Raw genomic sequence first — 21,605 nt, 5'->3', positions numbered from 1 at the left:
ATATCAACTATAGTGCATGACATTTTTACATATTTTCTATTAAAAGCAGAAATGGCAAAATACTTAATTTTGAGAAATTAAAAGGATGGCACATTTTTAAATCTCCAAGAATTATTATAAGTAATGAAATTGTGCTTTAAATCAAATAGTTTCCCATGCATTGTGTTTCACAATAAAGATGAAACAAGTAAATCTGAGATTAATTTTATAATTTTTTTAAAAAATGACATATAATCTTTGCTTATTACCTTGAGCATATTCATTCCCCAAACCTGATCTTTAAGTAGATATCACAGTTGAAGATGAAGATGTAAAAGTCCCATTATCACTACATTTATGAGCTTACTGGGTCTGCAAAAATCTCCTCATTTTAGCCTGTCTCATCAAATTTATAAAAATTACCTTACCCTCATTCCTTAGCAAATACACCCTCTTACAGTCACAAGTAAGGCACAGCAATATTATTTCCAGTCCTTTACTTCCAGAATTTCCCAACCTCACCCTCTCCACCATGTGGATTTGATTTTATCTAAACCATGCCCCTTTAAATCAGAATCAGAATTTCTAAACATTAACATAGTGACACACCATATAAATTTTTTTCCCAAAAAGTTTCTTTCATCATTCCTCTATTTTCCACTGGGAGTCTGTATTTTATAATTTCTATTATACATAAGAAATTAAGCATACTTACACTACAGATTCCTCTTTCTTCTGGACTTTAAAGGAATTAATTTAACTTCTTTTGCACTTAAGGTATATCTAATTCTATATATTTAAACAAAAGCAGTAGTAATTTTCCTCACATTAATATTATGGGAATGGACGTCTATAAAATATCAATGACCTAAAGGTATTTTATTCCTTTAAAAAAATTATTTGCTTTAATATTATGTTGCATTCTATATAGTTAACTTATCTTCATAATTACCAAGCCCTAAAAATACTCTTTTTTCCATTTTGCTGCCTTAGTTTTGTTTAGCTGTTCCCTTTTCCTTTAATAAGATATAAAAAATAAGTAGAAAATTGCCAAGTAACTAGCATGATTCTCATATTCTTAAAATTTTTCAAAAAAATTTTAATTAAAATAATACTCAGATTTTATTTCTTCTGGTTTCAATGTAGTATACATAGTGAAGCAAAAAATATATAGAGAATTCTATACCTTTTGGGGTGTAACTCTGAAGTGAAGTTATCAATACATTTAAAAAAGTGATTATATGCCTAAATGATGTTGTTTAGCAACACATGTCTAAATTGAAATCATCAGGATAGATGTTTAAAGACAATCAGTATCAAGTGATCCAGAGAGTTTATAATTTTCAGAAATTGGAACTCATTGTAAAATGGAGTAGTTCATACTCTGGAAGAGAACTTCATTATCAGAGATGAAGTGAATGAGGCCTGGCAACATGGCCTCCCTAGTGGATCTCATGGTTAAGCGTTCTGAATCCAGATACTCTTCTGTCCTGGAACAACATAGAATCTTTGCAATTGAATTATATTTGGCATAGAATTTTCCTAGTGTGAGGATTTCTGTAGCCAGAAGTAACCTGTCATTACCTGAACACACATACACAAACATATCAGAATCTCTGTATCATGAGATATTTTCAAGTGTTAATAACATAAAAACATTTCAGAGGATACAGGATACAGGATATCTATTTCCTATTTGATATTTATCACCATTTGAATATACATTAACATAAAATATCTGGGGTTTTTTGGTGTTTAGGTATGCAAATCTCTTATTGTGTGACTTATTATATAGATCTATTGATTACTAAATTTCCACCTTATGAAGCCAAAATTTTGAATACCACTTTTATCAGTTTCTTTGTTCACCTGAGTAATTTGCTTTTGCCCAAAACATGTATTCTTAAATTTGCTATTTGGGTAACTTGTTGATTATTGAAGATCTGCTTCTTGTTGGATTCTATCTTCTGGTAAACAAAACAAAGTCGGTGTAAATAAGTATACATGCTACTCAGGATTTGGCCTTATGCATAGATTCAGGTTTGACTGAAGTCTCCATTACTTTTAATTTGGATGCAGATGCAAAATTTCCACATCTTGCTATTGAACAAAAGTAATTGCACCAGATAAAATTCTGTGTGTATCATTGTATTATCAAACACCAAACAGGATTTGGGCTTTTCTATTTTATTAAATATATCCTTTGGGGACATTTGAGTTCATTTGGATATATTTTCACGTGAAAAAATGTGTGGATGAAAAAATCTAATATGAATGCAGATACTGACAAAATGAATTGGATAAATTAAGTCCTGGAAATAATGTAGATACAGCCCAAATAGACAAAAATATAAGTAAGTTTCTTGGCTGAAGTCAAGGGATTAGAAAAACTAACTCTCCAAAATATAAAGTGGGAAAACAAGAATTACTTCTCTTTAAAGTTTAATATATGTTCTATTTGGAGATTTTGTTTAAAAAGGTCTAAAAATGTTTTGGTGGACCTAGTTTGATTCTTGTTTTATGGATATTTGGTTTGTAAACTAGGGCAGATTTCTCCTCCTCCTTCGGTGTTCAAATACTGACTTGATAGGGACTGCACATTTTGTATATATTTTTTTAGAATGGCTTTCATTAAAACTTTGAGGCATGGAAAAATATGAAAATAAAACAATATAACAACTCTCCTTGTTTGTTATAATTCAGTACAACTCTCTCTATGGCTGTCTACATTTTATAATAATAGTAAGTCGTTCTTTAAGCAGTTGAGTAGGGTAGTTATTATGACATGAGGTACCTTTTTCTCCAAATATCACTTTTAAATGTCTTTCATTTCAATGATTTTCTTAAACAGTTGTAAAAGGCAGTTTTCTATTTGAAAAAGAATAATGTTATTATGGCAAATTGCAATTAAAGGGTAACGTAGAAGGCTTTATCCTTATCTCGGTTCAGTCAATATTAACATCTTGTTCCCTTCTTTCCTGTATTTAATTTTATTTTAATTTCCTCCAGAGATCAAAAATAGCAGTGTATGAAAAGATGTGGACCTACATGCGATCAGCAGAGCCATCAGTGTTCACTAGGACTACAGCTGAGGGAGTAGCTCGTGTCCGAAAATCCAAGGGCAAATTTGCCTTTCTCCTGGAGTCCACTATGAATGAATACATTGAGCAGCGAAAGCCATGTGACACAATGAAAGTGGGAGGAAATCTGGATTCGAAAGGCTATGGAGTAGCAACACCCAAGGGTTCTTCATTAAGGTGGGTGGAATAGTATAACAATATAACATGTGTTGTTATAGTATTCCACCTTCCCTGATGTCCCTGAGAGAATTATTTTGTTTTGTGTGTGAACATGGTATGTTTGTTTGTTTTTCTGTTTCTCCATTTCATATTTTTTGGTCAACAATCAGGTAATTTTTTTTTTTAATTTTAGAATAATTAATCTTAATTGACATATATCTTTTAAGGCCATATAAAAACCAAACTGGTTGAACACTAGCTGCTTCCAGTGGGCCTAAAACATGGGTAGCATATGCTTCTATATCTCATCAACTTTTTTTGGTCACTGAAATCTACATTCTCATTGTGTCAGTAATAATTCTACATTTTTTCATTATTTTTAAAATTATGCCTGCCTGCTAGTTTCTAAGAAGAAATCAATATCTTCTAGAAAAACACTTTTTTTCCATTTCAATGTTTCATTTATTATGGCATCATTATATTTTAGAAAATCCTGAGTTGTATCAGTGCTAACTTTGTAAATCACATTTATTTATAAATGCAATTATGATTACAGGGAAAACTGGGCTCTGATTTTATTGTGCTTACTCAAGTCACACTCTCTACTGTTGCAAAGGGAGTATGGGGTAAGTAAGATCTGTAAAATTAGACCCAGTAACAATTCAAAATTGTTCACACATAGACCCCTAAAATGTGACTTATGACCAAAGCGTCACACATGTGGTTGATAGTCCACATGTGTTAAAAGTGGGACTTTATTTCTTAAGGAAATGTTGGTGAAATCTGCCCTTTTCACCCTTTTGGTCCTGGACATAGAAAATTCACATGTTTATGTCCAGGAGGCAGAGTTTCCTATTTTCCTTAAGTAACAAAGGCTGCTGTTGAATTGCTGGGGTTAGAGCAAAGCCGGGGTCAAAAGTGACGACTGACAAATTACTCTGGTCTCAGTGCTGCTTAGGAGAGATTCATACAAAGCACAGATTCAAGAAGAAATCAGAATCTTTGCCAAAGGAATTAACCAAGAACCTTGTCTTGAAAAATGATGTTTCTGGTAAGCCTTTGAAAAATGAAGGTAATGAGACCTGTACTGTTGCCTAGGAGGAGTGAAAACAATATAAAATTATATGATTGGTTTCAAAAAGGGAACTGCAATGTACTTTGGGTATATGTGCTGGGTGGGGGAGAAGTTGAAACAGATATAAGAAACAAATACTAGTACTGAAAAGTTTGTGTTAAAACAGTATTTTGTGTTTGCAAACAACACTGTAATAATTTGAGAGGGGTTTCATGGTATGTTCAAAAGGGACAATTTTTAAAGGAGATAGAGCAAAGTTAGCCAGCAAAGACATATTTGGGTGTAGACTTTGGCAATACTGAAGTCAGGTTTATTTGACAACACTTCGCACATGAAACTGGAGAAATGTGCACGGAGAAAGCCAAACAAATAAATTATCTATGATAAAATTCTACCAAAAAAGATTTCAGCCATTCAGAAACTAAAAGTGGCATTAGAATATTTGGTCTTTAAGGGAATATTTTGTTTGATGCAATATGAGAAATATGTAATTTCAATGAGGCCATGTGGCAAATAAATCGCTATCAAAATAGTAGTAAATAGAAAGGGAGACAGCAACGGAGGGTGATATGTAGATCACTGTTCACACTATTGATTACATTCACTGGATGTAGCATTTGCTCTTAATTAATTCTCTGTGGATGTAGCTGCCTTGTTCTCTGTCTTGTGTCTACTGATAAAGTCAAGTTCCAGGGACTGAATTTGGCCCTCAGATAAGGGTGCGCCTGACTCCCATTGATAGCAAGAGTGTTCCCTCTTAAATGTGCCACTTTGTCAAGTCCACACTACAGGGATTGTTTAGGGAGAAGCTGAAGGGCTTCATCTGTCTAGAACTGTATAATAATCAGCTATTGGCCTGCCCCTCTTTTCCTGTCTTTCCCTGGATCTTGTTAATGAGGCAATTGTTAAACTCAGCTTCCTGGGTTAAGAGTTTGTTTATGTGCTTTGCTTTATACATGCCACAATTTCCTGAGCAAGCTGGCCCCTGCATGCCAAAACCACAGTCATTTTGTCCTGTCTTTGAGAATACTGGAAGTGCACTGAAGGCTAACCAGCATTCACCTTACCCACACCTCCTTACGCCCCCACACCCAGCCCAACTAAGCAGGAGGCTCATTAAGCTTAAATTCTCATTCTTATTCAACTAGTAACCTTCTGCTTCAAAAGAGGCAAACTAATATAGAGATGGACCAATAGGCACCTTCTGTATAAATGATGAAATTCAAAATAATTACAGTCATCAGAACAAGATCCAGAGGGCATACCTGCATCAAGAGTATCTTTGAAAACTTTCTGCCTCATTTGTTCAGTTGAGACTAAGTCTGTTTTCCCACAAGATCTATTTTTTTAACCAAGTTTTTAAGTTAATAGTTCTGGATACATTGAGACTGGTCTGTTTCATTGTCATTAATTATGGTTTCTTCCAAACGCTGCTGTTTTGATTCATTGGGAAATATGAGACTTTATGAAAAGGAAAACAATCTTCCTCTGATATAAGTATAACCAGAGAATGCAGACAAATGACTAGCAATCTTCTGTTGATCTAGGGAGTTTTTTTTTATTTCCAGATCTTGCTGTTTGGTCAAAATGTTTCATAATAAATGTCACAGAAAAGAGTAAGAGTAGGATATATAATCAGGATGGAAAATCAGGACTTGGGTCTTTAATGTAGGCTTTAAAACACAGGCAATCAGGATCATCACAGAGCATATATCTGTGACTAGGATAACAAATATTACAACAGTTATGACTGGCACCCATCTTTATGGCAGAGAATGATATGCAAAGCTCCTTATTGTTCAAAGAGACTTTATTTCAGGCTAGCGTTTGCTGGGCATACACATACATAACGTTTCACAATGTTAAAACCATCAAGCTATCACTAATGGCTCTCAGTTACAGAAGGCCAATAAGTATGCTCAGAAATTATCGGTTTATTATGCTTTGACATAGATTCTCCAATTTGTAGGTGATAGAATGATTCCAGGTATACTGATGTTGTTAAACTTAGAATCTATAGATTTTAAAATTAAAAAGGAAAGCAATTATAGGTAAGTGCACCTACAAACTATAAATATCAGTGAGTGAAAAAACTTAAATCTTACTGGCATTACTATTTGTTTTTCTAAGTTACCTTCCAAAGAAAACTTTCAGGTCTTATTGTGAGATAAAAGGGTAAAAACTCTTATGTTTCACTATCTCCCTACTTTGATATTTCTCCTGAATCTTCTTTCCACATGCACAATGCCATTTATTCTACATGAACTTCCTTTTCATCCCTTCTCCAGTACCCTTGGCAATCCAAAACTCTTGTAAAAGCCTTCACTGGTTTAGAAATTTTTAAAGGTTGTTTTAAAATAGACACTCTAGATGGCATAGCAATGTGATGTAAAGTTTAGATGAAAGAGTAAGTGTATTTTGACTATACTATCAATACTATCAACTTTACTATGCAACTTTAGTATAGATACGTACTATACTATAGTATTTATTATCTAGGAAAGTTGTATACTTTACTATCAAAATAGTAGATTCTTTGGTGTATTATCTATATTACACTAGTTTCTAGACTCTCAACTTTACCATGCAATAAGTAAACTGATAAAGATTGTTTAGAGTAAATCGTAATTTATTTAATACAGATTTACTGACTATTAAATAGTTGTTAAATGAGAAATACCCCTTTTAAAAATATTCATGGTATCTAGTATTTTCAAGTACTTCCAGGAAACAAAGAAGGGGATCATATCTTCAGAATTCTCCTGGTCTTTGTAAAGATTTTTATACTTGACCCTAATGTTTGAAGCCACGTTAAAAAACTAGTCTCCTAGGAAATCCCTGGCAGTCCAGTGTTTAGGGCTCAGCGCTTTCTCTGCTATGGTCCCGGGTTTGATCCCTGGTCGGGGAACTAAGATCCCACAAGCCACGTGGTGCAGCCAAAAATTTTAAAATAAAATTAAAAAACGAAAAAGCTACTTTCCTACACTTTTATTATTCAATAGGGATAATTCCCATTCAAATTTTGCCTTCTCTAAAGATATTTGTGGAACTGTGCCTAATATAAGACAAATGATCTGTCGTTTAAAAAAAAAAAAAGTCTTTCAAGAGAAAGCAGTTCCAAAGGAACTTGATCAGTGGTTGAAATCTGGGGAAAAAATGAGGCCCAGTGGACTTGCTGATGCCCAGTTACAGGAATCTGTGGCAACAGGAGCTACTCCTTTGAAACCAAGCACATCATGCTTAGTTTACAACAGGCAACTCAGACCCCCCACGGCAATATCATGGCAGGGGAGAGGAAGTACTAAGAATGGGAATTAGAATAGCACATCTTCATTGGACATTTTATTTCAGTATTTAACACAATCGCTGGCTTCATAAGACACTTGGCTCAAGTCTAAGTTTGTATCAGGGTAAGTAGAGTTCTCTGTAGGCCAAATTATGTTTCTTCAACTTGGGAGTATTTTTTAGGGCAGATGTATTAAATTTAATATTCAAATTCATGTGTGAAAAATATATTATCTGTAAGGAACCACTTTCCTACGTAAAATTTGTGAGACATATTTAGTCATCAGTTCAGGTGTACTTGGAAAGTTTAGAAAGAAGGAGTTTGCTGGATGTTGTGTGTGACAGTAAAGTTGTAGTCTGTTTTTGGTGTTAGTAACAAGTCAATTGTTAGCACTTAATGTAGACACTAGTAAAACTTAAAAGTACAGAAATTTAAAGCTGAGTACTTAATATTACTTAGCAGCACTTGGCCTCAAGTAAATATACTTTTAACTTGTTTTCTGGAAACGAGTTGCAGCAGATTAGTACACAAGTATGTTTTTTTTCTTTAACTATTATGGGAAGGGAGAGATATGTTTTCATTTATGAATATCCCTCATTTTATTTGGTGCCATATTAAAAGATGCTACAGATAACTTAGTTTTTGTGATCCCATTATGTTTTGGAACATAGTCTGTTGGCCTAGGGATTAGAAAACACACTCATACAAAAAATCATTTGCACCTCTCAGCATAAACGCACACAAACACACACAAATCCCCCTTGTTGTGATATGCTTAAACACTTACCCAGTTTGCTATTAGAGATGTGGGTACCAAGTATTTTACATTCACAAACTGAGATGTCACATGGTAAAGGTATCAATGCTAAATGTGTCCCAGGGGAAAATAATCCCCTTTAGGATTCATACATCCCATCTTTCCCTTGCTAGATGTTGAGTGCAGTAGGAAACATAAAACTTTCTATTGCCATTTGAAATTTTAGATTTTTCATTTAGCTCTTTCCTGCAGTTAAAAGATGATTAAATTTACAGCTCCCCATGAAAAGGAAAAATATCCTGCATTTTTCTTCATTTCTTTAAGACTCACCAAGCATTATACATTTTCCATTCTCCCCGCTTGTAGAAAGAAAAAAATGCCAATATGATTTGCCTTCATTCATTTGCCAATTTATTCAACAGATGGTTGCTGGGTTCCACCTGAGAATTTACCAGAGAGTTTTCAAGTTGTTCATTCTGGAGATGTTTTGTGGTTGCCATAGGTAACGCCACTTGAAAGTTTCTAAATTCAGTGTTTAGCTGTATACACCTCCTCTCCATTACACTTAGAAGCTATATTTTAGTAACTTACCTGAGAAAAGTGGATAATTTGTGGCTGTTTTAGTTTATACCACTTCAAAGAGGATTAAATTTCATAAGATAAAACTGCTACAAAAGAAGTTTAACAGTTTAAGCCTTCACAACCTGATTTAACAAGAGATCTAAGTTTAGATCTCAATTTTAACAGTCTATGAAAAGCCAGAATTCCAAGCTGTTGTTCTTTAGTCCCACACAATTGTCCTATAAACAAATACTTTAAGTATAAAGAATCCCCCAAAAGAATATCTATATCCTATAAAGTTCAAGTTAATTCAGTTGCAACACACAACTAACGTGAGTGCAGAACCTATAGCCAACCAAGTCAAGCAGCCTTGACCTACCCATGCCACGTGTATTTAGGAAACATAAAGTTGTATCTAAGGACAAAGTTCATAATCTGATATGTAATAAATGTGCTGTAGATGAACTTATCCCTATATTAGTAGTGTATTTAAGTGTTTCCTCTTGATATATGTCTAATAGCTGGACAGGTTCCATATTATGTCACTCATCTTTACACATCATCTCACTACAAGGATTGGTTTCCAGAAGTAATTGCAGTGCTAGTGCTCAGGTTATAAAGGGGACACAAAGGAACAACAAAGCAAGTGAAAAGGGGTCTGTTCAGCCAAGATAACATCAGCAAAGATGGGGCTGGTTTATTATTCATATTTAAGAGAAGGAAGATAGAATAGTTTGGCAGTCAATTGGAATGAACTGGGAAATAGTAAAGACCCTGGTTTAGAATTATATTCTGTTTTAATTTAAGTAGGGATAAGAAACTGTAGCTCATTTATTTAAATGTTTGTTTCTCCCCAAAAATCAGTCCTATAATTCTTGTTTTCAGAATGAAATAACATACATTTGAAATAGCTTTGCCACAAACATAGTATCATACACACCTGGCAACACCTGAATAGAAAGTCACCATTCAAGTCTCCAAAATACCTAGCCTGGCCACAGGTCTTCTCAGAAATGGGCATTATATTGATTATGAGAACATTTTAAAAATAATAATCATAAAAACAAAAGTTAGAAATACTGTGAATACATTGTTTATCCTCCTTAATACCAGAAATAGCTTTTTCATGATTAAAAGTAGTTTATTTTAAATGGACAGATTCCAAACTTTCTGAAAACCTAAAATTCACTGTTAGGACTCATTCACAGAATGAAATACACTTTCAGAAACTTTGTAAAGCCATTTCAATATGTTTCTTTACTGTCACACAACTCAACAATGAAAAAAACATTAAAGGCATAAAAATATTCTTAGCATTAATTCTGCCTTTCAAAGTATACAATACCAAAATGTGGAAGAAATCTATCACTGTAAATACTATTGACCAAAGTCATGACATCATATTGAAATAATCTAGATTTTATTTATCTTAACTTTTTCTCTAGGGTACTCAATGAAGAAATTAATACACAAATATTTTTTACAGAAATGTTAAAAATTCAATCTCTTTTCTCTAAGTGTTAACTATTTGGGAGTTTGCCAAAATAAAAATCAAATTGGAGTCAATCAAACAAATGTGACACAAGCAACTCACTTTCAAAGACAACGTAAGAGTACATGGACCCTCTCCATTGTTGCTTCACTACACAAAAGATTATATAAAAACTGTCAAGAACTACCTGCAAGGCCTCTGCTATTATAGAAGCCTAGTTTTTTCATATTTGGAGCTGACAGATTTGCAACTTCTGAACATCCTTTTTGATATAGTAACAGGCCAGAATCCTGTTAGTAACTAAGAGAAGACATCATCAGACACCTGGTCCCTAGTTTCCCCTCTTTTCAGGAATTTGCAACTAGGACCACAAAAAAAGTATTATCAACAAGTACAGCTGCTCTACGTTGCTAATATCTTTAGCATGAAAAGTAAATTTAAAAAATAAAAAGAATGAGAAATAAAAAACGTAAAATTAAACCAAGTATCCAGAACCCTAAATCAATGCCCTAACTTTTGGCTTATATTTGAGGCTAGGCTAATTAGAGGTAAATAGAAGTAAATGGAATCCAAGAAAAACTGACCTGATTGTCTTCCAGAGTAAAAATGAAGGTCATAGACTAAAAAAAAGAATTACTTTCTATGAAATGACATAGCAATGATAATATCATATAATGCAAAGAATCAGTTAATCTATTATTTAATTAACGTGCTTTTTAATTTGTTCACTTTTAAGACATAATGTTTAAATTTAGCTTAACATAGAGCTCTAAAAATTGCTGAGCAATGTATTTCTAAAATGAAACGATAATAGTAGCAGTACAGCATTATAGCTTTCAAACCACTTCCACATATATATATTTTTAGTTGCTCCTTTTAACCCTTTTATGATGTCATTTTGTTACAGAGGAAGACATTATAAATTAGAGATGTTAAGTGACTTGCCCACAGTCCCACACAGCTGAGATTGGAATGGAGATCTTCTGACTCTCTCCAGTGCTCTTATAGGAAAAGAACAAAAAAAGAAAAAAAACGTATTAGTATAAATATAGTTTACTTTGAAAACTTACTGAACAAGTTCTATGATTATTCCATGCTGCAGTTTCAGCAACATTGATAATTTCAAGGCATATTGAAAATATCCATATAAGAGCTCAAGAAACTATAAAGTTTAATTCATATTAAAAACTAAATAAACTCTTGATAAGTTAAAGAAATTACACAGAGGTAGATTTCGGGTCAACACAAAGAAAGATTTTACAACAATTAAAACTGGTCCAAAACATGGGGGGAAATTGGCTATGATTCTCGACATCAGAGTTGTTCAAAGAGAAGTAGAAGGGATTCTCACATCTCTTAGAGAGCACTGTGACAGTGACATCAAAATTCCCTTCTCACTTTGAGAGTCTGAGATTCTGAGTCATGCCCTGAACTGTCTTTAGCAAAACAACCAAAGAATTCTCTTATACCTCTTTGAAGTTGTGGACACCTAATAACACTGGGGTAAAATTCATCCCCAGAACCTCCGTAGAAGCTCATCAGGTTCTGGAATTAAGTAATTCACTAATTAAGTAAATAGCTGCTTTTATCATAGTCTGTCTACATTGTGAAATGGAAAAGTATTTAAGGAAAGCACTTCTCTGAGAGAACCACAGAGCTAGAGATAGACACAGTTCTTGTATACTTATATAGAGAGAGATTTAAAATTATATACTGACATCAAATTTTTGGCAATGTACAAATCTGGCAAAATTCTTTGGATTATATAAAAGTGGGAATAAAACAGCTAAAGTGATGCACATACATGTAGAAGGACTTACTTTGGTTTTTTAAGAATAAAACATATATTTCCATATCTAGATATGATAAAAATTGATCTATGAAATGTGGTATCCCGTGGTGGTTCAATATGTAATACTTGAGAGGGTTGATTTTTAAGAGCACCATAATAGCTCCAACAATATTAGTACTACTTAATTTCTTTTTTATTTTTCCCTTCGTTATAAATAGCAATCAGTTTATGCCCTGAAGCATGAAGACTGTACAGCCAGAAGTATGAAGACTGTACAGCCACTGTAATTGTAACCAAGCCCAGCAGTGTACCTACAGTTGTTCTTATTCATAGATTCTCAGATCATTTCAGAATATAAAGATAATTCCGTCAAAAACTCTATCGGATAAGTGGGTTCCATGGATGAAGTAGGTGTTTCATAAAATATAATTTACTCTTTTTTCCTATTTATAGCACAGCTTTATGATTTTTGAATATATCTGTTTCAGAAAAAAAGGAAAGTCTCTATATCTGTATATATTCTTTAGAATTTATAGAGTATAGTGGATAAAGCCTGGTTTGTCAAAATAGCCATTCTTAGAATATTCATTAAATATATGAAGTTAAAGTTTCCAAGGAAGAACATGAGAAAAAAATATGTATATTTGTAGTTGGAGGAGTTTTATTGTGCCATATTTATATCATGTAACGTTAAGGTGATTAAGGTTCATAGGATGAATCCAACACTAAATAAATTGTAACAGTAATAGATGTGTAATATAGAATCTGCCATACAGTGTTTTTTCCCTGCACATTTTCATAATAGCCACTTGAGTAATGACTACAACATCCTTCATTTTGACATCTCTGGGATATACTGTGACAACCTGACATTCCAAAAGTACATCCATTTTCTCACTTGATGTCATTTTACTTGATAAAGAATCTTAATAAGTTACCCAAAGTTAAATAACAATAGCACATGATCTTGTATGGGTTCAGGCTCATTCTTGGTCTCCACTTTCCTCCATGTCTCACAGAATTCAATCAACTGTCTGGTATTTGATTTTTTTTTTTTATGGGAGCTGGTCACTATCTTTGAAATTATGCCAAGGGGTATCTAGGAATTGACGCTAAGGTCAGTTAATTAGACATTGGTGTCTAAAGAGATAAGGTCATTCAAGTAAGAAAAGACCATATCATGTATAACAGACTTACTTTGCTCTACAGCAGAAACTAATGCAACATTGTAAATCAACTAAATTCCAGTAAATAAAAGACCATATCAGAGACCATATAAATAAAAAGGAAATAAAATTTAATAACTACTCTACTACATACCAAGCACATGTATATGAATATATTTTCCCCCACAACCCCTTGACATTCGTTCTACTATCTTCATCTGGACAGATGATGTTGCTGAAATTCAAGTCAAAGAGCTGAGAAATGACAGAACTGGAATAGGAGCCCATTATTGTATAATTCCCAAATCCATGCTTGTTTCAATATGCTGCCTTGTTTCTCTCCAAAGACACTGAGAGTCCTAGTTAGATAGAGACACATTAAGAAAAAAAAAAAAAATCCCTTCTTTATCTAACTTATGATTCCCTGTTTAGAAAAAACAAAGCACATAGTTTCTTATCATACGCATGCCCCAGACTTTTTCCGAATGTTCCCATCTAATGACCTATTAGTGTTTTTTTTCACTTTTACAATAATTCTTGTTCATACTAGATTTAGTACTGCTTCAAACATGGTGTTGCCTGTAGCACTATCATTTTACCCTCAAAAGACATGAAGAACATCAGGGAAATTCATTGAAACATCACAGTATGCCTCTCTCTACATTGGGAACTTTAGGTACTCCCCATGGTATACCCTTCATGATACACTCCAGCTGATGAAAATTACCCAATCAATGCCCTTCCATAAATTACTCTGCTCTAAGTCAGTCTTCAGCTTATTGAAGCTCTAATAAAATAGACTGACTAAAGAGCAGACAATTTTGTCTGCCTTACACAGCTAATGTTCATTCCCCTTTGGCTTAATCCTTAAATGTATTTTAAGTTCAATTCAATGAATGCCCCAGTATATCAGACAGTTGGTAGTGTCTTGTGAGACCTGAGGAAGGGATCAGCCAGAACTGAACTTGACTTTAATACAAGACCATGTTCTATTATTGTTTAACTTTGGGTATTTCTCCCCTAGGAGGAGGACAGAGGAGAACTAACCAGCTCCAGGACCAAGGTAAGAGGGGAGTTTTCTTTCAAAAGAATGGGTTCCATTTATTTGAAGGAAACCCCTCCCCCACCTATTTTTAATCCCTTTTGCTTTATACATTTATATTTCTTAACCCAACAGGATTAGGAAAGCAGCTTGCCACCTGTGCATAATAGTTATTTGAATATCCACTTACAAATGTAATAACAGGAAAAAAATGAAAACCTTCACACAAGTCTTATCAGTTATATGTTAAGGTTTTCCATCATCATTAAATATCAGTGCCAGTTTTCCATTAAGGATTAGATTCTCACATAGACCTTAGGAAATTGTCATCAGTTGTTAATTTCACTACATGTAAAATATGGATAGTAACTGACAATCAAACCATAATGGATAATGAGGTTACAAAAATATTAAAAGTAAAATACAAAGTATTTCTATAGAAAATATATCATTAAGAAAAATTTTTATTAAAATAAGCAGCTGATATAATTTAAATGATACATAATTTGAAATATGGTCAGTTAGACTTTTGGTGTGAAGTAGTATAGGATTAATGAAATTTTTAAGGTACCCTATGAAAACTGTGGTTAGAAAAATAAGAGGAAAAGTAGGTAATATTGTCTTGAGCAGTACTTCTCCATGCTTATAGAAGCACTTCCCAGGCCTTTTACATTGCTTTTAATGGTTTCCAGTGTTACCTCTCACATTTTATGTTGTTATCCATGGACATCATCAGTATTCCCTGCCTTTGGTACTCTATTTCAAATTGGTCCTTCCATAGGGGAGAAATCCAAAGTGGAAACAAGTGAGAGAATTTACAAAGCATCCAGAATTTGAGATATTTGAAGAAATCATATGGATTATGGAGGGATCAGCTTCCAGATTCTCTATCCAGCAATAGTTTTTTGTTATTGTCGCTCTTCAAGGAGGCTACATCTTAATGTGACTCAAACGGATTTTAGGAAAGCTTTAGGATCATGTAACTGAGACAGTTGGGGATCAAGAAGAAGGAAATTTTAGGAAGGAGAAGAAATGTGCCAAAAGAATGAGAATTCAGGCAATGAGTTGTCAGTAAATAATCATCATCTTACAGAAACACAGTTTTTGCTCTGTTACAAATGTGTTTAGAATCTTGGCCTTACCTTAAAATTGGATTGTTGGGGTTTTTAATGAAAGAAAATCATTTCAGAAGGATATATTTTTGTTAAAGATTGCTGTCTTCTGAGTAGGAGCCATAGTAGTCATGTGATTAGGAACTTACATGAGAGCACACATACAAACTAGAAATTTGATTTTAATGCCAACGTATACTATTTATGTAGATAATGATATTGCAATGGTCACCAAATCCAGAAACCTAATTACTGAACTTTCAGCAGATAATGCATTTTGCCAGAAGTCAGATAGAACCTAACTTTGAGTTTCTCACTGACTGACTCTTTTAGTGAAAGGTATAGGCTATATTAGAGGCACATTATTCATTCCTAAGCAAAAAAAAAAAAAAAAGTCATAATATTTTTGGTGGGCTATTTATGTGTTAAAATTGGACATCCACACAGACATTAGTTATGTCAGGCAGATCTGTTGTGTACTTTGAATTCTTATGAAATATATCATGATAATCTCATTCCGAGAAAGAATTGTTGGTGGTTCTGCAGTGACTTCTAGTTCTTTTGGATAACCTGAAATTGAGATAAAATATCATTTTTTCTTGTTTAGTCGCTCAGTAAAGTGAAAAATATTGATCTCATATTAACTGCATTCCATTTATTAAATATATAAAAAATAATTAATGAAAGTGCCCAAACTGGTAGTTTAAAAAGTATCCAACCTGATGAGGAGCTAATAGCTAGAAGACTATTTGATATGTTCTAGTATTAACCCCAATAAGAACAACTGTAGGCGAGACTTAATAATTTAAACTTTTTGTCATTTCTTCCTATTCAAATTTTAATAAAAATAAGGGAGAGAATATGTTTCTGTTTGAAATATGATTATGAGCCCTGTTGCTCTCAAAGATAAGAGATCTGTGTTTCACTTAGAATGGCATAAACTTAAAATATTTATAGACACATATTTAGAATACTTAGTCTTCAGCTATTTTCAGAGATTAACAGAAAAGTCACATGCTCTCCTAGTTATGAGCCCCCCTTTGTATGGCAAGTTCAGATAGCTTCCTTTCAAGATCCCATTAGCTTATAATCTCTATTTCTCTAAGACCTATTTTTATCAATCAATTTCCTTTTTCTGTTTGTGCCATTCTCCCACCTAACTAAAATCCAACCCAAAAGTCAAGGTAGATGAAACAAGATCAATTAAAAGACATTTTAAGTTATGTATTTTGAGTTATGTTTAAAGGCTAGTCTATTACTAATGAACCTGCAACCTTAAATGAAAGAGAAAAATTAAAACTTTAATATTTTCTCTCAAGAATTTGATAGGAAATTTAAAGTATTTGTATATAAAGGTTAAGTAGATGTATTTAGTCAATTAAATACACTATTTATATATACAATAAAATAAATCTTAAGTTAAAACAAATACAGTTGACCTTTAAAATCTGTTTAAGATAAATGAAATTTTTAATTTCTAAAATGTGCTGAATTATATTGTTCTAGGTAGTAAAAAAATATCTAAAGGTAGTATGTTTTATTTGCTACACTAAAATAGATTAGAACTGATCTATAAAATTACCAGTATCTGTGATTTTTATCTTTGGGTTTAGTTGAAAGTATCAGATTTCCCTTGATATTCACAAACAAACTTGTATTTGATTTTATCTTTTAGTATTCTTTGGCTACACAAACTGAGCTGGTGATCTCTTTAACTATCTATAATATGGAATACCTTCTTAGATGATTTTGTTTATACAATGGACAAAATTGCTTGCCATTATTCGTTAAGATGGCTAGTGTCAGTAATTTTTTATGTCCTCCTTGCCAATATTTAATAGACAGTTTTGAAGCCTTTTGCTTTATTTTGTTTTATTTTATTTTTTTTGTGTTTTAAAACACTCTTCATACCAGATTTTCCCAAAATTCATTAGGTTCCATGGTTGATTCTCTTTTGTTGTCTAACACACTATACTCTCATTTTAGTAGGTTGCTTGAAAAGTAGCACCTTAAGTTAACTCACTGAGATATCAATTCTGCATTTAGTTATTGAATGCCTACTATATTTCTTGCCCTGCATTAGGACTGAGAATGGTATAAAGTACCATAAGACACAGCTGCTGTCCTTCAAGAAGGAGAAAAAATGGTACAACTAACATTGTAAAGGAATGTATGACTCAGAGCAAATGTGAGTGCTCCTGAAAATAAATAGATAATTTAAAGAAGCAGGAGATAATTAGAATCTAGAATATTTGGGAAAGACCTGATAAAATAGGTTCAGATGTAATAGCTGATAAATATTAATTGAATGAATAAGTCAATGAGTGATTACTGAAAATGATAAGAATTTAGAAAAGCTAAGAGGAAAAAAAAAAAAAAGGAATTCCTGGTAAACTTTCTATCGTGAGACTGGAATTGATTCTGCATAAAACATATTTGGGACTATAAGGAAACAAGACTGGCTGGAGGCAGAGAAGTTCTGTTTGGGGAACTAGGGGTGTTAAGAGGCTGGGCTACTGTGTTAGACAGACCCAGGTTTTATTTCCATCTTTGCCATTTACTAGCCATGTGGATTCAATGAGGATTCAGTGAGAATACAGCAAACTTGACACAGAGTCTGGCTCAACAAAATATAATGAAATTATATTTTAAAGATATATGTAAACTGAATTGTTAGGAAGCCTTGAATACCAGAAAAACTAGAATAGAATAGTACCTTGGAGGCAATCGGAAATCACTGAAGGTTTTTTGACAAAGCACTACAAACAAGCAGAGAAGCAAGGTTATTCTGACTCTGAGGATCTGAGAATAGATTGAGAGAGTCAGTGGATCTTGTCTCAGGTGATAAAGGCTTTGATAAGGCGATGCCAGTGTAATAGAAATGAAAACATAAATTTAGGAGACACTTTTCAGAAAAACAGTTCTTAATGGATAATTGGTTATAGGAAAGGAGGGGAAATGAGAATTCAAAGATGAGATTGAGTTTCTGTGACCTTCTAATTCACTATACTGAAGCTTTATTATGATGTTGTTCTTGGAGATCCAAGATTAGGTATCATAAAAGATTATCACTTAAATCATTAAGAATCTTGTATGTATCAAAATATACCTATCATCTAATTTTAACCATGAGAGAAAATAAATGTTACCATCTAATGAAATCAAGTCATCATTTAGGCTGTTAGTATTGCTTTTTAAAGAAAGTCATCTACTATACTTCCTTCTTGGATATTTAGGAAAGATCAGTTCAGTTGACAAGATCACTTACCTTTGAAGATTTATCTCAGCTCAAGGAGTATTTAGCCAGAGAGAACAGGAGTTGCCAACTTCCTAGTGCAGGGAATATGAGTCAAAGCTTAATCAAGGGGTAACCCCTACCAAGCCTGAAAAACTTCTCAGGAAAAAGAAAAGTTTCCTTAGAGAGCCATAGGAGGGATGAGCAAATAGTATAACTACATAAGAAAGGAAGACAGGAACAAAGATATCATAGTACTGTGGAGAAGAGCACTGGACTAGAAGGCAGAAGACCTGTGTCCCAGCTGGGCTTTGTTGAGCAAGTCACCTAACTTTCATTAGACCCCAGTGACCACATCTGTAAAATGAGAAAGTTGGAGACAACCTCTAAACCACATTTTGACTCAAATATTGTAGGATTCTAGTTCTTCAAAGCAATCGATGGACATTTTTAAGAATCAGCAAAGGATGGAAAAAGGAAACATGGTCATGGTTCATGGAATGGTTTAGAATTCTGGAAATTGTATAAAGAGAATAAGGAGAATGGTCTAGGAGATGAAAGAATCTAAAGTCAGGGATGGGGCAGAGTGCACACAGCAAATGACAGTCCAGGCAAAGCATTTTTGTGAAAGGCCTAGTATTTTTTAAATTTTATTTTAGAATGATGATAATCACAACTTAAAAAGTGAATGATATCTAGAGATAACTTGAAGCACTTCACAATCTTGGTAGTTGTGACTTCACCTTGAAATAAAGCCCTCTTTTGTACAATTTGATCACAGATAATGATAACAATGGGGTGGTTTAGGGCAGGGACTTTATCCCATATAACCTCAAATAGCACACTCAAAGGTCACCACAAATAAAATAAAATTTACATTATTTAATATGATTAATTTATATTTTCTAAATACTATATAAGGGTAAATAAAAATATCTTTTGACAGTTTTTTTTTTTAATTTTTATTGATTTAACAGACAGTCCTTTAAAAAAACCCATATATCATGTGCTTGCAGAATGATCACAAATTGAGTTAATACCTTGGAAATTCTTTCTTGCCAAATCACAGTCTTCAAACCTCTTCTCTATTAAAATTCTGGAGCCACCATGGGTCATAGAAATATTTTTACTTCTCTTACCTTTAATAGGTATACTTGAAAATCGTCATTAATTAATTTTAAAATAGATTTATTAGAATTGTCAGAGAGGGTTAGATACCCTTCCTCTACCCTGGCTGGTCTAAGAATTAAATTGATATGAGACAAATTAACAGGAGAAAAATCAAACAAAAGATTAATAACATGTATACATGGGAGAGACCCAGGAAAACTAACTTGCCAAAATGGCCCAAACCCTCACCTTAAATACAATCTTCAGCTAAAGACAAAAGAGGATGTTGGAAGTAGTGGTTTGGGACCTCAAAGGGGGAGGAAGACAATTCACACAGAGATGGAAAAGCAAATATTTGGCAAACAAATGCTTGGGTCATGTGGAGACCGTGGTACGCTAAGTGGGCTCTGATCTCTAAGGATACCCCCACCACACCTGGTCCATATTCTTTGCAGATTTCTCTGGTGATAGCTCTATTCCTATAACAGGCCCTCTATCTAAATTCTTAAGGCAGTTAGCAAGAAGGTCAACGTTTCTTCCTGAGTCTTTTGGGCCTTGATTGTTTTCAGCTTGAAATAATTCACATGCCAGATACATTTTGGGGTGGCAGATTTTGTTCCCCTACAGTCTCACCTTTGAAACTTCTAGAAGTTTCACAGTCCAGAAGTTGAATAGATATATTGCTTTATATCTCATCCAATCAGTCTCATAGTCCTGACAGTAAGTCAGTTCATTTCTGGAGGCTGTGATGCAGGTAGGCTCTCAAAGTTAGACCTATAGGGTGCAAGCAATCAGATATTTAATAAGAGGTATTTGTGTGGAGACAAAATAAAAACAAAGGTTAATGATTGGAGCAAATTCTAAACCCAGTGTCTGAGTCCTGAGAGCTGCCAATCAAGATTCCTAGATATCAGGGTCAAAGCATCTTTTACAGTTTGAAATGTCTTCAGTGATGTCATTGGGTGTTCAGGTAAACTTTACAAGAAGCTTACACAACAACAGTCAAGAGGTTTGTCTAAATATAGGCAATTATGGTGATCTCTCTAAAGTTTATAACAAGTTGTTCAGCTTCAGTTTGCAGGGCTTCAGGAAAAGGGCAGCTTTAGTTCTCAATGATTCCAAGTGAAAAGGAGCAGCAGAAGAAAAATTGGAAACATTAGTTTGAAGAGCTGTAGCCAAATATTTGAGGAAACTATACGAATTCAGGATCCAGTCCAGTTTGCAGGACTGGATCTATATATATAGATTATAATTTCTGCTGAAACACACATTTTTTCTCTAAAAATTACCCTCACTTCTATCAAAGAAAACCAAATTAAGACTAATTTGTTCGCAAAATAAGTTTAGTGTCATTAAACTTGGCCTGATTATTTACCTAAGTCCAGCAAGAATAGTAATTGACCATATCATCTCTTTTAAATCTGCTTTAATGGAATTTTTCAAAGGAATCTCCAGATTGAACTTTTAAATGCCTCTCATACCATGAAACCATGCCAAGGACTTGACATCAGATTTACCTGTAATATATATAGATTTGGGTGAATTCTTCTCTTCTTGATGTCCCAAAAATATCCTGAGGTTCTTGTGCCTGCCAGGAAATGACCTTCCTTACTCACCTGGTAAGGCTGCTGGGAACCCTGTAAGAAAGGTACCAGGTTGTTTTTCCAAAGGGCTTTATGGCTTCATAAAATCAATCTTAGTTCCTTAAAGCTGTCTGGTCATATCTGATTCTATGCATATTCTCAAAGATGACATTCCA

General features: G+C 33.6%; 1 protein-coding gene across 2 annotated transcripts in view; it reads left to right on the top strand.

The window, feature by feature from the left end:
* Nucleotides 1–21,605, top strand: part of GRIA4 (glutamate ionotropic receptor AMPA type subunit 4) — a 536,727-nt gene that overhangs the window by 490,511 nt on the left and 24,611 nt on the right. For both annotated transcript variants that reach the window (XM_059929352.1, XM_059929353.1), the window contains exon 13: nucleotides 2,989–3,236. In XM_059929352.1, the coding sequence (XP_059785335.1) occupies nucleotides 2,989–3,236 (248 nt within the window). The remainder of the gene's footprint in view (nucleotides 1–2,988; nucleotides 3,237–21,605) is intronic.

The sequence above is a fragment of the Balaenoptera ricei genome, chromosome 8 (genome assembly GCF_028023285.1).
Source record: "Balaenoptera ricei isolate mBalRic1 chromosome 8, mBalRic1.hap2, whole genome shotgun sequence".
Lineage (NCBI taxonomy): Eukaryota > Metazoa > Chordata > Mammalia > Artiodactyla > Balaenopteridae > Balaenoptera > Balaenoptera ricei.
This window is presented reverse-complemented; position numbering and strand designations above follow the sequence as displayed.